This window comes from Felis catus, chromosome A1 (assembly GCF_018350175.1).
Source record: "Felis catus isolate Fca126 chromosome A1, F.catus_Fca126_mat1.0, whole genome shotgun sequence".
Taxonomy (NCBI): Eukaryota; Metazoa; Chordata; class Mammalia; order Carnivora; family Felidae; genus Felis; species Felis catus.
Window position 1 is genome coordinate 204,237,727 of NC_058368.1, and position 13,433 is coordinate 204,251,159.

General features: G+C 34.9%; 1 protein-coding gene across 4 annotated transcripts in view; it reads left to right on the forward strand.

Annotated features, from left to right (window-relative positions):
• CA1H5orf34 (chromosome A1 C5orf34 homolog) overlaps positions 1 to 13,301 on the forward strand; it is a 33,685-nt gene extending 20,384 nt beyond the window's left edge. For 3 of the 4 annotated variants that reach the window (XM_045037417.1, XM_045037409.1, XM_045037413.1), the window contains exons 9-13: positions 544 to 714; positions 1,107 to 1,201; positions 2,897 to 2,995; positions 7,554 to 7,594; positions 11,885 to 12,268. In XM_045037417.1, coding sequence (XP_044893352.1) covers positions 544 to 714; positions 1,107 to 1,201; positions 2,897 to 2,995; positions 7,554 to 7,594; positions 11,885 to 12,078 — 600 coding nt within the window. In that variant the 3' untranslated portion in view covers positions 12,079 to 12,268. Of the gene's footprint in view, positions 1 to 543; positions 715 to 1,106; positions 1,202 to 2,896; positions 2,996 to 7,553; positions 7,595 to 11,884; positions 12,269 to 13,173 lie in introns of those variants that run through there. The other variant, XM_045037414.1, reaches the window with a different exon arrangement.
• The last annotated feature ends 132 nt before the right edge of the window (positions 13,302 to 13,433 follow it).

A 13,433-nucleotide genomic window follows, 5' to 3' on the forward strand; every position in this document is an offset into this window, starting at 1 on the left:
TAACATTAATATTGGTTTATTCAGAGAAATATCCACTTACTAGATAAACACTGCAAAATCTGGCTCTTATATTATACTTTGCCTATAATTTGTTTTGTTTCTTTTTTCTCAGTGGAGGGGGAAAGGCAGGGAAATTGATAAGATTTGAAGTATGTCAAAATGTGGTTATTATAAACTATGATAGTACAGTATTCTACTCTATTTCTATAACTGTAAAAGTAATTTCTTTAATGTGGACTTAAAGGAAGTGATTCTCAAACTTTGAATTCTGTATCTGTACTAATTTAATTATAAACCTATATGTTGCTGTACTTCCTAAGTTTTGTCTGTGTTCTAAAATTCAGAACGTGGACTTTTCAAAGACTAGAACTTAATCTGCTTGTAATAGACTAATTTGGCTATCCACTTCTGGAAAAGTTAAGACATATATAAGGATTCTACAATATTCAACTTCTGAATAAAGTTGCCTCAGAGTTTATTAATCATTTAAGTCTTATCAATGGATAACTCTCTTTCCTGCTGTTTTTGTTTACTTGGTTTTAGGTACCTGGGATAAATGATAGCAATATACTGCCTTTACTTTTGAGAGAATCGCTCATACCCAGCGTGGGAAGATTTCTTGCATACTCTGATGACAAAGTACATGCTCTCTTTTTAAATGGCATTACTCTAACCCTAAATTGGAATTTCAGCTCTTTTACTGAAAAGAGACAGGTGATTATATTTCATACTGAAATCTACTTTTTTATCGTTTCAGTGGAAATAGAACAAAGAAAATCAAGTACCACACTATCTCAATTTTATTTTTTGAGATATAAAATCTGTCAAGAGGCTTTAGTGATCTCATTGGATTTCCTAGCAAAAATCAGAAAGGTGTGACAAATAATCATTTTTATAAAGGCAACTGATTATATAGAGAAGGACCAGAGTGGTGGTTAAACAATACCCATAATCCATGTAAAATATAATTTTTAAATTAGTCAAAATAAAGTTTTAATGATTCATCTACATATTTTTTAAATTGATGATGTAAAAGAGGCTTTTGTTGTGAGTTCTGTCTCAGTTTTAGAACGATAAAACTTGTTTTTCCCTCTTTTCTGCTTAAGGTAAATCAAGGTCTCAACTTAGCTTGGTGTAAGTTAACTTTTCCTGATGGGCAAGATCAGTTAATTCAGATTGAACACCCTGGACCATATGAAAGGTACTGAAAAGCAGTTTTAAAAACTATTTTTATGATGGTAAACAGTTTTTTGACAGAGGGGAAGCATATAAACCTATTTAAATGTTACATTTTTAGTTTTTTCAGGTAGATATTGTGCATGTATCATTTCAACAGGTTTCAGAGTTTACAGAAGTATTGGCATCTTGCATAACTAAATAAATCAGATCAGCTTTAATCATTTCCATTTGTATTCAAGTGGTTTTTCAAAATGAGTATTTTTGATACACTTGTCTTGCTGTGGAAGTTGGACTGTGGTCAGCTGTGTTAACTGATTAACTAATTAATCCCCTAATGTTTTGAAATAAGGTTTGCACAAATAACTAAAGTTATGTATATTTCTGTGACGTGGAATAAAATTAATTCAGTGATGCTTTTTCTTAAGATGGAGAAGATTCTTAAAATCCATTTTTATGAACATGCTTTTTCTCTTTTGGTTTTATGTAATTTGTTGTAATCAGTCTACTTGTGATGTTCTCAGCATGTTAGTGATTTTATTTGAGAATGTTCATGAAAGAATTACTTTTTTACCTCATGAATTTATTTTCCTGTTGGGATTTATTGCATTTTGGTGTAAATGCTCCAACATTCATTGCTAGTTTGAATAATTTGCCTCAAAAATACAGAGCATCTGGGTGGCTCAGTCAGGTAAGGGGCTGACTCTTGATCTCGGTTCAGGTCATGCCTGATCTCACAGTTTGTGAGATTGAGCCCTGCATTGGGCTGTGCACTGATGGCATGGAGCCTGCTTCGGGTCCTTTCTCTCCCCGTCTCTCTCTGCCCTTTCCCCACTCATATTCTTTCTCTCTCTCTCTCTCTCTCTCTCTCTCTCTCTCTCAACATAAATAAATAAATAAATAAATAAATAAATAAATAAATAAATAGGAAAAAATGCAGTGTCTTTGACAAACATTACTATTTGTTTCAGGCCATCACTTGAGATCATTTGTTTTATTGAACTTGGTACTTGTTTTGTATATTGAATGAATTATATATAATTATACATTTGTGTATATGTGTAGGAATTAATGGGTGTGTTCTGGTTTAAATTTTAGAAAGCAAATGCTCACTTAGTCTTAATGTGTAAAGGCATTTTCATTATAAAACATAATGAAATTTATTTCACTTTGGAGAATTTAGACATTTGAATTTGAATTTTGAATGAAATCCAAGTATCACTTTGTTCTGATTCTTAAAGCCTGTCTTTATTGGGGCACCTGGGTGGCTCAGGCTGTTAAGCATCCGGCTCTTGATTTCAGCTCAGGTCATGATCTCATGGTTGGTGAGATCGAGCCCTGTGTTGGGCTCTGTGCTAACAGTGCAAAGCCTGCTTGGGATTATTTCTCTTTCTCTCTCTCTCTCTCTCTGCCCCATCCCTACTCATGTTCTCTCTCCCTCTCAAAAATAAATTAATTTTTAAAAAGAACTTATAGAAATATCTTTACTAATCATGAATATGAGTAAATCATTTTATTCTTGATGAATAATGAAAACTTAACTTTTCCATTTGCTTTGAAAAAGACTCAAAAAATTTACCAGTAAATGCCTCACTTTGGAATTTTTTTCTTTATCATTTTTCCCCAAATTGTCTTAATGATTTTTCCTTTTTAAAAAATGTTTTTAAAAATACTATACAACTTCATTTTTCAAATATTTATTTTAATGTTTTCAATCTAGATATGTGACAGCAGTCATATCATGGTGCAGAAGCCTGACCCAGACTAATCAGAGAGAGATGCCCACACATTCTTCATCTTCTATTCTTGAAGAAAATTGGTATTTATATTTCTTTTAAACTTTATCTGTGTAAAAGAGTCACAAAAATTAAAAATGTCAAATGGTAAGCTCTGAGACTCTTTTCTGATAGCTTAAGCTTGAAAATAATTTATCTTTAATCAGATATCCAATTTATTACATTACATCATATTTCATTTTATCTGAAGTTCAGAAAACTGCATTGAAAACTTCTTACCAAAATGGGTGATTCTTTTAATATGATAAATTCATCCTGAAAACTTCATGGAAAAATTTAAAGGAGAATTTTAAAACTTTTAGTAATATTAAAAGAAGTAAAATGTTGACTAACTTTCAGAAAAAGTTGATTTTGAAATCATTTTTATCATATTAATTACCTCCCCCAAATCAACTGGCAAATCAACAAATAAAGTTTTTTAGTCCATCCTACGTGCCCTTCAGTGTGCAAGGGGACTAGAACTGGGCTTCAAAGGAATATTTAGGGAAATGAATAAGATATTTTAGGGAGGGAGCAAGGGTAGAGGTAAAAAGTATATTTTGTCCTGTGGAGACAGTGAAAAAATGTTTTTATGGAGCAGATGCTATCTGTCAGGGTGTATTGTGGGTTTTGAAGACTAAGAATAGATCTTGTGATCAATAGAAAAGCTCACACTTGATGGAATTACGAGTTCCTAGGTGGAAAAAATGACAGGAAGAAAGGCCCTTAGGAAGGTTAGTATCACTGAGAGCATACTCTGAGTATACAGGTATCCCCTACTTTTTGGAAGTTTGCACTATGCCACTTCACTTACATGAAAGACCTACATCAGCATGTCCCCATTTTTCTACAGCCATACCACCCTGGATGTGCCTGATCTTGTCTGACCTCGAAAGCTAAGCAGTGTTGGGCCTGGTTAGTTCTTGGGAGTATGTTCCTGTCTTTGCTAACCAAAAACAATTCGAGAATTATTTTCGCTTTCAAGGAAAAAGGCAAAAAGTGAAAATAGCATTCTGCATTTGTTTAGCAGCGAGCTCTTACACGGAGGCAGCTTGCACCCCCAGCAGGGAGCATGGTAGCTCTGAGCTCCTTACCTGAGAACTACACTCAGCATCTCAGCTTCAGTCTGCCATAGCTTTGAACTGTGTCTGTGAGCCTTTGTGCTTTATCCCAGTTTATTTTGTGCATCCATTAGCAAGATGGATCCTTAGGTGTCAGAAAAAGCATTAAGAGAGGTTATGTTTTGGGTGTGGGAATGATCAAAACATTTTCCATAAAAATGAATGGCAATTGTTTTTTCACTTTGTGCCATTTAAGTTTATGAAAGTTTTCATAGAACACTCTACCATTGGATAGTGGAAGAAACTGTATTGGAAAAGAGGGATACCAGGAACAATTTAGGAAGCTTTAAAGTGGTTTGTAAGTGTCTTAGCATAGCATGGTGAAAAAATACAAACATTAAGCCTAATTCTCAACACCTTTTCCTAAGTTACTTAGAGAAAGAGGTGGAAATCAAATCAGTAGATGTTATTTGAATATGTTAGGTATCCTAAGGGTTCAGCTTTCCAGATCCTCCATTCCTCAGCTACAGTCTGTTTGGGAGCAGAAAAATTGCCCGAGTAGCTAGCAAAAAACATAGTGGGATGAAAGGGAAATTATGTATGACGATAAAATTGGTCACTTCATTGCTCAGCTGACAAAGTTTGTAAGATGCTAGCCTTTTTACATGAAGACTTTGAAAAGGATAACTGTAAAGACAACTAAAAAGTGAGGGCATGAGAGAAGTGCATACTGGTGAGAGCAGCCATGGGTGGAAGCAAAAAGGAGCAGCCGAAAGACAAAGGAATTGAGGAAGAGTAGGGAGAGGAGACGCAGTCCAGTCGCAGTCGCTTACAATAGCTCCATTTCCCTTGCAAAGCCTAACACATTGATTTGTTTTCTTGTCAGAGAAGGGTTGAAGGAAGAGAAATGACTGCACAGTCAATAGCTACCTAAATTGTATTTCAGTATTTTTTTTCCCAGCTCACCTTCTATTATTAATTTACTTATTCAACTTCTTAATAGGGATGCTAGTCAAAAATAGTACAGAAGAGAGTTCATAAGAAGTTGGGTCGTCATATGAGCAACAGCACTAAAGGTAGTTTGTATTGTTGCTTACAGCCAGAAAAATGTCGTATGTGGAAAAAAAAGATGTTTTTCAGTGATGAATAATCAGCAGGCCTTGGAATAAGTCATATCGAAGTCTTTACCACAGATGCTTAAAATGTTGAAAGATCTCTTTCATCCTTCATCCATAGACTAGAGTACAACGAAAGAGTACAAATTGACAAGGAGGTGAATACATTCCACTGTAGTAAGGCCAGTAAAGCAGACAAGTTCCATGAACTGTGAAGACTTTTCTAGTGACTTGAATAGAGAGATGTTTTAGATATTAAAGTCTTCATTAATTTTACAGTGAGCTAGTTAAGTGACACTATTGTCTAGTTGTGTGCCACTGCTCACATTTCATTCTAGCTTAATGAGGAAAAAGAGAAAGGATACGCATGTCAGAGATTCTGCCCTCTACCCATTACCATTTGTCCCAGTGTCTGTTTCTGTGGAACATGGTAAGAGTTAATGTTCATAATGTTAACCCTTCTATTCAAGGAGAAGAGAATATGTAATATACTGTGTTTAAGAAAACAATGAAATGAGTAAGTAGTCTATCCCAGAAGAAACTTAATAGAAAATACTTATATTTTGACACCTAATTCAACTGTAAAAACTTGGCCCCCCAAAACCATCTGTTTCTGAAGGGTTCCATATAAATGAGGCCTTACTTATATGTGCAAAGTACAGAAGAAAAAGAAAAAAAATCCTTTCTCCTGAAAAAGACAATCTAGGTATGAAAATCAGAAGGTTAAAGAGTTCAAGAGATTACAATGAGTATATGATTAGTTCACAGTGCTATAGAAATTCAAGGAAGAAGAGAACACTTCTTTCAGAGAAGTGATAGGATTTTAGTAGGTTTTTAACTTTGACTAAACTTGGAGGAGGAAAGAAGAGGGTATACCAGGTGAGTATTAAAAAAGTTGCAGCAGGCGGGATCTGTGGTTAGATAGGTGGACAGAGGAGTGGGGCCTGGAACTCCAGCAGGATATGGCAGAGGGAGAGAAGAGTAGGAAAGAGCTTTCCAACAGAAAGCCCCGATTTTAGATGTGATATCTAGATTTTCATTCCAGTTTGTTTTTGTCTTTTCTTGTTTAGATATCAATCTTTAAACAAAATTTTTTTAATGTTTTTTTGAGAGAGAGAGCAAGCGAGCATGGGGGAAGGGGCAGAGAGAGAGAGGGAGACACAAAATTGAGGCAGGCTCCAGGCTCGTCAGCACGGAGCCCGATGTGGGGTCTTGAACTCATGAACTATGAGATCATGACCTGAGCCTAACCGACTGAGCCACCCAGGCACCCCTCGATTACCAATCTTTTAAATTCTTGCATTTCAGTAAGAAAGCTACCTTTTTATGGATGTTATAGTTTATTGACCTAATATTTGCAAATGATCTGTTTGGGCAGATAAAATTATGTAATAGTGCAGTTTCATATGAGAATTTTTTTTTCTTTTTATTTCCTTTTTTTTTTTAACTTTATAATGTCTCTCAAGTTATGGCCATGTACCTTGTGCCACTGAATTTCCAGAGTGTAGCATTTGTTTTTTATTGTACTTCAAATAGAAAAAATAGTTATATAAAAAAACTTCAAATAAATAGAAAAAATAGTTATATAAAAAAAAAGTTGGGGCGCCTGGGTGGCTCAGTTGATTAAGCATTCGACTTCAGCTCAGGTCATGATCTTATATTTCACAAGTTCGAGCCCCGTGTTGGGTTCTGTGCTGACAGCTCAGAGCCTGGAGCCTGCTTCAGACTCTATGTCTCCCTCTCTCTCTGCCCCTCCCCCGCTCGTACTCTGTTTCTCTCTCTCAAAAATAAATCAAACATCAAAAAAAAATTTGTTTTCAAGTTGTGGCAGGAATGCCCGTTACCTTCAAACATTAATACCTGATTCAAAAGTCCTTGAGGTGAGGACTTCCATTCACTTACATTATTCATTAAAAGCACTCAATAGCAGGGAGCCTGGGTGGCTCAGTCAATTGAGCGTACGACTTGGGCTCAGGTCATGATCTCATGGCTCTTGAGTTCGTGCCCTGCATCAGGCTCTGTGCTGACGGCTTGGAGCCTGGAGCCTGCTTTGGATTCTGTGTCTTCCTCTCTCTCTCTGCCCCTCCCCCGCTCATGCTCGCGCTCTCTCTCTCTCTCTCTCTCTCTCTCTCTCTCTCTCAAAAATAAATAAACATTCAAAAAAATTTTTTAATTTAAAAGTACTCAGTAGCTATCAGTTGAATTAAGTTGATTTGTTGCTAAATAAAGCCAATATAGAGAGAATTCATATGCTCTACTGGCAGAACCAGACAGGCACCCATATAAAGAGAATTCTTAACTTCTGGGTACTTCTAAAATTCAAAACTTTATGAAAAAAAAAAATCAAGTATGCTTACTTGAAATATTGTGGATATAAAAGAATCAGACAACTATCATTAACTTACTTTTTTTTTCTTTTTGCACAGGTCTGTGGCCTCTGAACTTGAAAAGATAAAGAAGTTTAACTGTATCCTTTAAACAGAATGTACTGTCCTGTATAATTACTCCCTTTAGGTTCTAGGCTTAATTCATGACTCTGTACTTTATATTAATCCATACTTACGTATTCTGGAGCTTTACTGAATAACATTTAAGATATATCTTGTCTAGGGGCACCAGGGTGGCTCAGTTGGTTAAGCATTCAACTCCTATTTTTAGCTCAGGTTATGATCTCACAGTTTCATGAGTTCAAGCCCCACGTCGGGCTGTGTGCTGACCCTGCAGAGCCTGCTTGAGATTCATTCTCTCTCTCTCTCTCTCTCTCTTTCTCTCTCTTTGCCCCTCCCCTGCTCACCCTCTGTCTCTCAAAATAAATAAACTTAAAAAACAAAGATATATCTTGTCTATAGAAGGTATATCATGTCAACATTTATACTTTTGAGTGAGTTTAAATAGGGCAGGGGACAGTGAACTAGGGTTAGGGTCTCCTATGGAGACTTTTTCACTTATATAATTCTATTCTAAATTATAACAGACCTATGTCTGACTTTTCCTTTCTTTTTTCTTAGGATATTTATTATTAAAAATTCTTTTATTTTTAATTTCTGCTTTATTGAGGTATAACTGACAAAATTGTAAGAGATTTAAGGTGTACGTTGTGGTGACTTGATACACACATACTGTGAAAGGATTACCCTGTCTTGTTAATAATGAACACCCATGTCACCTCACATATCTATATCTATATGCCCTATATCTATTCCTTCCTCTCCCCACCCTTTTTTTTGGTAAGAACCTCTGAGTTTCATTCTTCTAGCAAACCTCAACCATACAACACAAGGTTATCTACTATAGTCACCATGTTATACATTAGATCCTCAGACCTTATACAATTTAGAGCTGGAAGTTTGTCTTCTTTTACCAATCTCTATTTTATCCACCCCCACCCCCTGGAAACCATTTTTACTGTTTCTATCAGTTTGACTTTTTAAAAAAATTCCACATATAAATGACACTGCAGTATTTGTGTTTCTGTCTGGCTTATTTCATTTAGCATAATACCCTCAGAATCCTTCTGTGTTTTAAATGGCAGGATTTCCTTATTTCTCATGGCTGAGTAGTATTCCATTGTATACATATACCATCTCTCTTTTTTTTTTAATTTTTTATTTTATATTAGAGAAAGGAGAGAGACACGTGAACAGGGAAGGGGCAGAGAGACGGAGACAAAATCTGAAGCAGACTCCAAGCTCTGAGCTGTCAGCACAGAGCCCAATGCGGGGCTTGAACTCCCAAGTAGTGAGATCATGACCTGAGCTGAAGTCGGACGCTTAACCGACTGAGCCACCCAGGTGCCCCTATACCATATCTTCTTTATCCGTTCATTTGTTACTGGACACTTGGTTTGTTTCCATATCTTGGCTATTGTGAATAATGCTGCAATGAACATGGGAATGCAGATATCTCTTTGAGATCCTGATGTCATTTCCTTTGGATATATCTGCAGAATTTGAATTGCTGAATGGTATGATAGTTCTTTTTTTAATTTTTTGAGGAGCTTCCATACTGTTTTCCATAGTGTCTACACCAATTTACACTGACACCAAGGTACACAAGGGTTCTCTTTTCTCCACATCCTTACCAGCACTTGTTAACTATTGTCTTTTTGATGATAGCCATTGAAATACATATGAGGTGAGACCTTATTGTGGTTTTGATTTGCATTTCCCTGATGATTTGCGATGTTGAGCACTTTTCCATATACCTATTGACCATTTGTATGTCTTTGAAAAAGTATCTATTCAGTTTCTCTGCCCATTTTTTTATCAGATTTTTTTTTTTTTTTTTTTTTTTTTTTTTTTTTTTTTGCTATTTAGTTGTATGAGCTCTTTATGTATTTTGGATATTAACCTCTTATCAAATATATGATTTGCAAATACATTCTCTGATTTCATAGATTGTCTTTTCATTTTGTTGATGGTGCCCTTTGCTGTGCAGAAGCTTTTAAGTTTGATGTACTTCCATTTGTTTATTTTTGCTTTTGTTGCCTTTGCTTTGTTATCAAATCCAAAAAAATCACTGCCAAGACTGATGTCAAGGACCTTACCCCGTGGTTTCTTCTAGGGGTTTTATGGTTTCAGGTCTTATATTCAAGTTTTCAGCCCATTTTGAGTTGATATTTGTGTAGGGTGTAAGATAAGAGTCCAGTTTTTCCAGCACCATTTATTGAAGAGACCATCTTTTCCCCCATTGTATATTCTTGGCTCCTTGGTTGTAAATTAATTGACCATGTATTACGTGGGTTTATTTCTGGGCTCTCTATTCTGTTCCATTGATCTATGTGTCTATCCTTATCCCCATGCTATACTGTTTTGATTACTATAACTTTGTAATATAGTTTGAGATCAGGAAGCATTATGCCTCCAGCTTTGTTCTTAAGATTCGGCTCTTTGGGTTCTTTTGTGGTTCTGTGCAAATTTTAGGATTGTTTATTATGTTTCTTTGAAAAATGCTTTTGGAATTTGATAGAGATTGAATTGTATTTGTACATTGTTTTGGGTGGCATGGACATTTTAACAATTTTAATTCTTCCAATTTAGGAGTACAAAATAGCTTTCCATTTATTTGTGTCTTCTTCAGTTTCCATCATGAATGCCTTAGTATATAGATCTTTCACTTTCTTGCTTAAATATATTCCTAGGCATTTTATTCTTTTTGATATAATTATAAATGGGATTGTTTTCTTAATTTCTGATAGTTTGTTATTAGTGTATTTAATTGATTTTTTTGTACATTGATTTTACATCATGAAACTTTACTGAATTTATTGGTTCTAACAGTTTTTGGGTGGAGTCTTTAGGATCTTCTATATATAATGTCATATCATCTGCAAATAGAAACAGTTTTACTTTTTCTGACTTGAATTCCTTTTCTTTTTTGCCTAATTGCTCTGGCTAGGACATTATGTTGAATAACACTGGCGAGAGTGGGCATCCTTGTCTTATTCCTGATCTTAGAGGAAAAGCTTTCAGTTTTTCACCATTGAGTATGATGTTAGCTGTGGGCTAGTCATATGTGACCTTTATTATAATGAGGTACATTCCTTCTATACCCAGTTTGTTGACAGTTTTTCTACATCTATTGAGATAATCAGGTAATTTTTATCCTTCATTTTGTTAATGTGGTGTATCACATTGACTGATTTTCATATGTTGAAACATCCATGCATTTCTGGAATAAATCTCAGTTGATTGTGGTATATGATCATTTTAAGGTATTGTTGATTCCATTTGCTAATCTTTTGAGGATTTTTTTGCATTTATATTCATCAGGGATATTGTCCTGTAATTTTTTTTAACATTTTTTTTTCATTTATTTATTCAAAAGCAATCTCTTCACCCAATATGTGGCTTGAATCTGTGACCCTGAGATGAAGAGTCATATACTCTTCTGACTGAGCCAGCCAGGCACCCCGATAATTTTTTCTGACCAGTGTTCTTGTCTGGTTTTGGTTGTCAGGGTAATGCTGGACTTAAAGATGAGTTTGGACATACTCCCTCCACTTCTATTTTTTGGAAGAGTTTGAGAAGGATTGGTATTAATTCTTTTTCAGTGCTTGGAGGAATTCACCAGTGAAACCATCTGGCCCTGGGCTCTTATTTATTTGGAGGCTCTGGATTACTGATTCAACCTCCTTATTAGTGATTGATCTATTCAGATTCTCTCTTTCATGATTCAGTCTTGGTAGGTTGTATGTTTCTAGGAATTACCTGTTTCTTCTAGGTTGTCCAATTTGTTGACATATAACTGGGCTCATTTTCTTAAGAAACTTTTTGTTCTGTAAGTTCCCACCTCATTCATTTAAATTTATCTAATGATTTTTCTGTAATCCTATTCAAATAATAAAGTAGCTCTGCAACAGAGGACAGGTTTCTTTTCATTCTAGATCTTTTTTAAATTAAAAAATACAATGCATAGATTATTTATATTCCTGTCACTCTTTTGTTCTTTTAGTCCCATATCACTTCTTCACTTAAAGGAATGTTGAGATTTTAATTCTTTCATCTCCTATCACCAAATTTCCATCCAAATACACACACATACCTACTCTTTCCTTTCTTCTTCTCTTCTACTCTAACTAGTTTCTTTATCAATAAGGGGTAGACTTGATAAGTTCTAAAGTACCAAATCTATTATGAATCCAAGAGACCTTCCTAACAGAGAAATAATATTCTAATATGAAGACCAGGCTTTCTGAAATTAAAAGTACTTATATAATGAAAAATTTGGGGAAAAACTCCTTAACTAAGCAACTTAGTGTTACTGGAGAATAGTGGTATCCTAAACCAGATTTCCAACAAAGAAAATGAACAGTCATCTGATCATTATGAACCAAAACCTTCAGAAACCTTGCTGGAAGAAGTTAATGAAAAGAGAGTATCAGTGGCATTGAAAAAAACCTCTGAAATCCTTCAGGATATTGACTATCTTCTATTAAATTCTAAAAAGTGAATCACAAACCTTAAGGATGTTGTTTCAAGTGACTAGTATTACTAGTAAGCCAAGAAATTACATATATTACTTCTGTGCAATGATTATATGAAAAAATGACAGTTAACTTTGGGGGTTACCTAACTTGTAAATTTTAAGATATATATTTATAATGTACGTTATTAATAAAGAACTATTTTAGAATTTTGAACAATTATTTCATATTTATGAAAAAAATTTATAAAATCATAGTTGTTACTGTTTTATCTTGCAGAGAATTTACTATTAATCCTCAAAGTTGTTTTTTTTTTTTTCCTTTTTAAATATGCAGAATTTTGTGCATTTGGTCATTTGCTATTTGGTGTCTCCAAATATTTTTCAACAGAACTGCCCAAAGAGAATTAGATCTTTAAATCATACAGGCAATATTGCTTCAAGCTAAGAATTGAGCACTTCATCAGAGACCAATTTTATCTGAATTGGCTTATTAATTTCTTTTGAACATCTGAAAAAAACTGATGCTATACAAGTGTGTGCAACTAAAATGACCTCATCAAAAGCGCTGTTTATTGGAACCTTGCCAATTGGGAAATAACAAAACTACACACTAAAGAGACTTCAAGATTTGACAAATATAGCAAAAATATTCTGATTAACTTCTGATTTCTAGAAAAGACCAGCTTCTTGACATGGAAGAAAGAACATAGGAAACAAGGAGAAAAAGGAAATGAAGCAGAGCATAGATTAGGAGTGATAATGTCAGTGACCTGAATGGGCACAGTGTTCTCTTGATAGCTTCTCTCTGGACTCCTTGCCACCTTTAAATCTCAGCACCAATTATTACTTCTTCAGAAGGGCCTCCCCCATTAGTCTCTATTACATCATCCTAGTTATTTCCTTTATAGCACATACTGTAGTTGTACAACTTTTGTTTCTTTGTAGTCTAGATCCTTCACTAGAACTTGAGCTCCATAAAGTCATTCTATAGTCTGTTACTAAGCATGGTGTTCAGCATACAGAGAATTCAGTATGTATTGTAGAAATGAATCAGTGCCTTCGGGCTGTAGGCTGACTGCACAGAAAAGAACTAACCCTTTCTCTTTGTTTTGGTTGCAGGAAACCTTCCATGTTGTTCTTCTATAGCTCTAGAAAGCCTGGAGTATAAGATGTACAATGCTGCCCTAAGGGCAATGTGAAATTGTTACTACAATTGAGACAAATTGTCCTTATCATGACTAAAAGCACCCCATATTGTGGTTAATGTGTTCTTTTTGATTAGCTTTTAAACTATGTGAGTTAAATTGTGTATCGTTTTCCTCAGTTGAATCTTTTCCACTGGCTAAGGACCAAGAGTGTGGCAAGCAATGAAAAGTTCT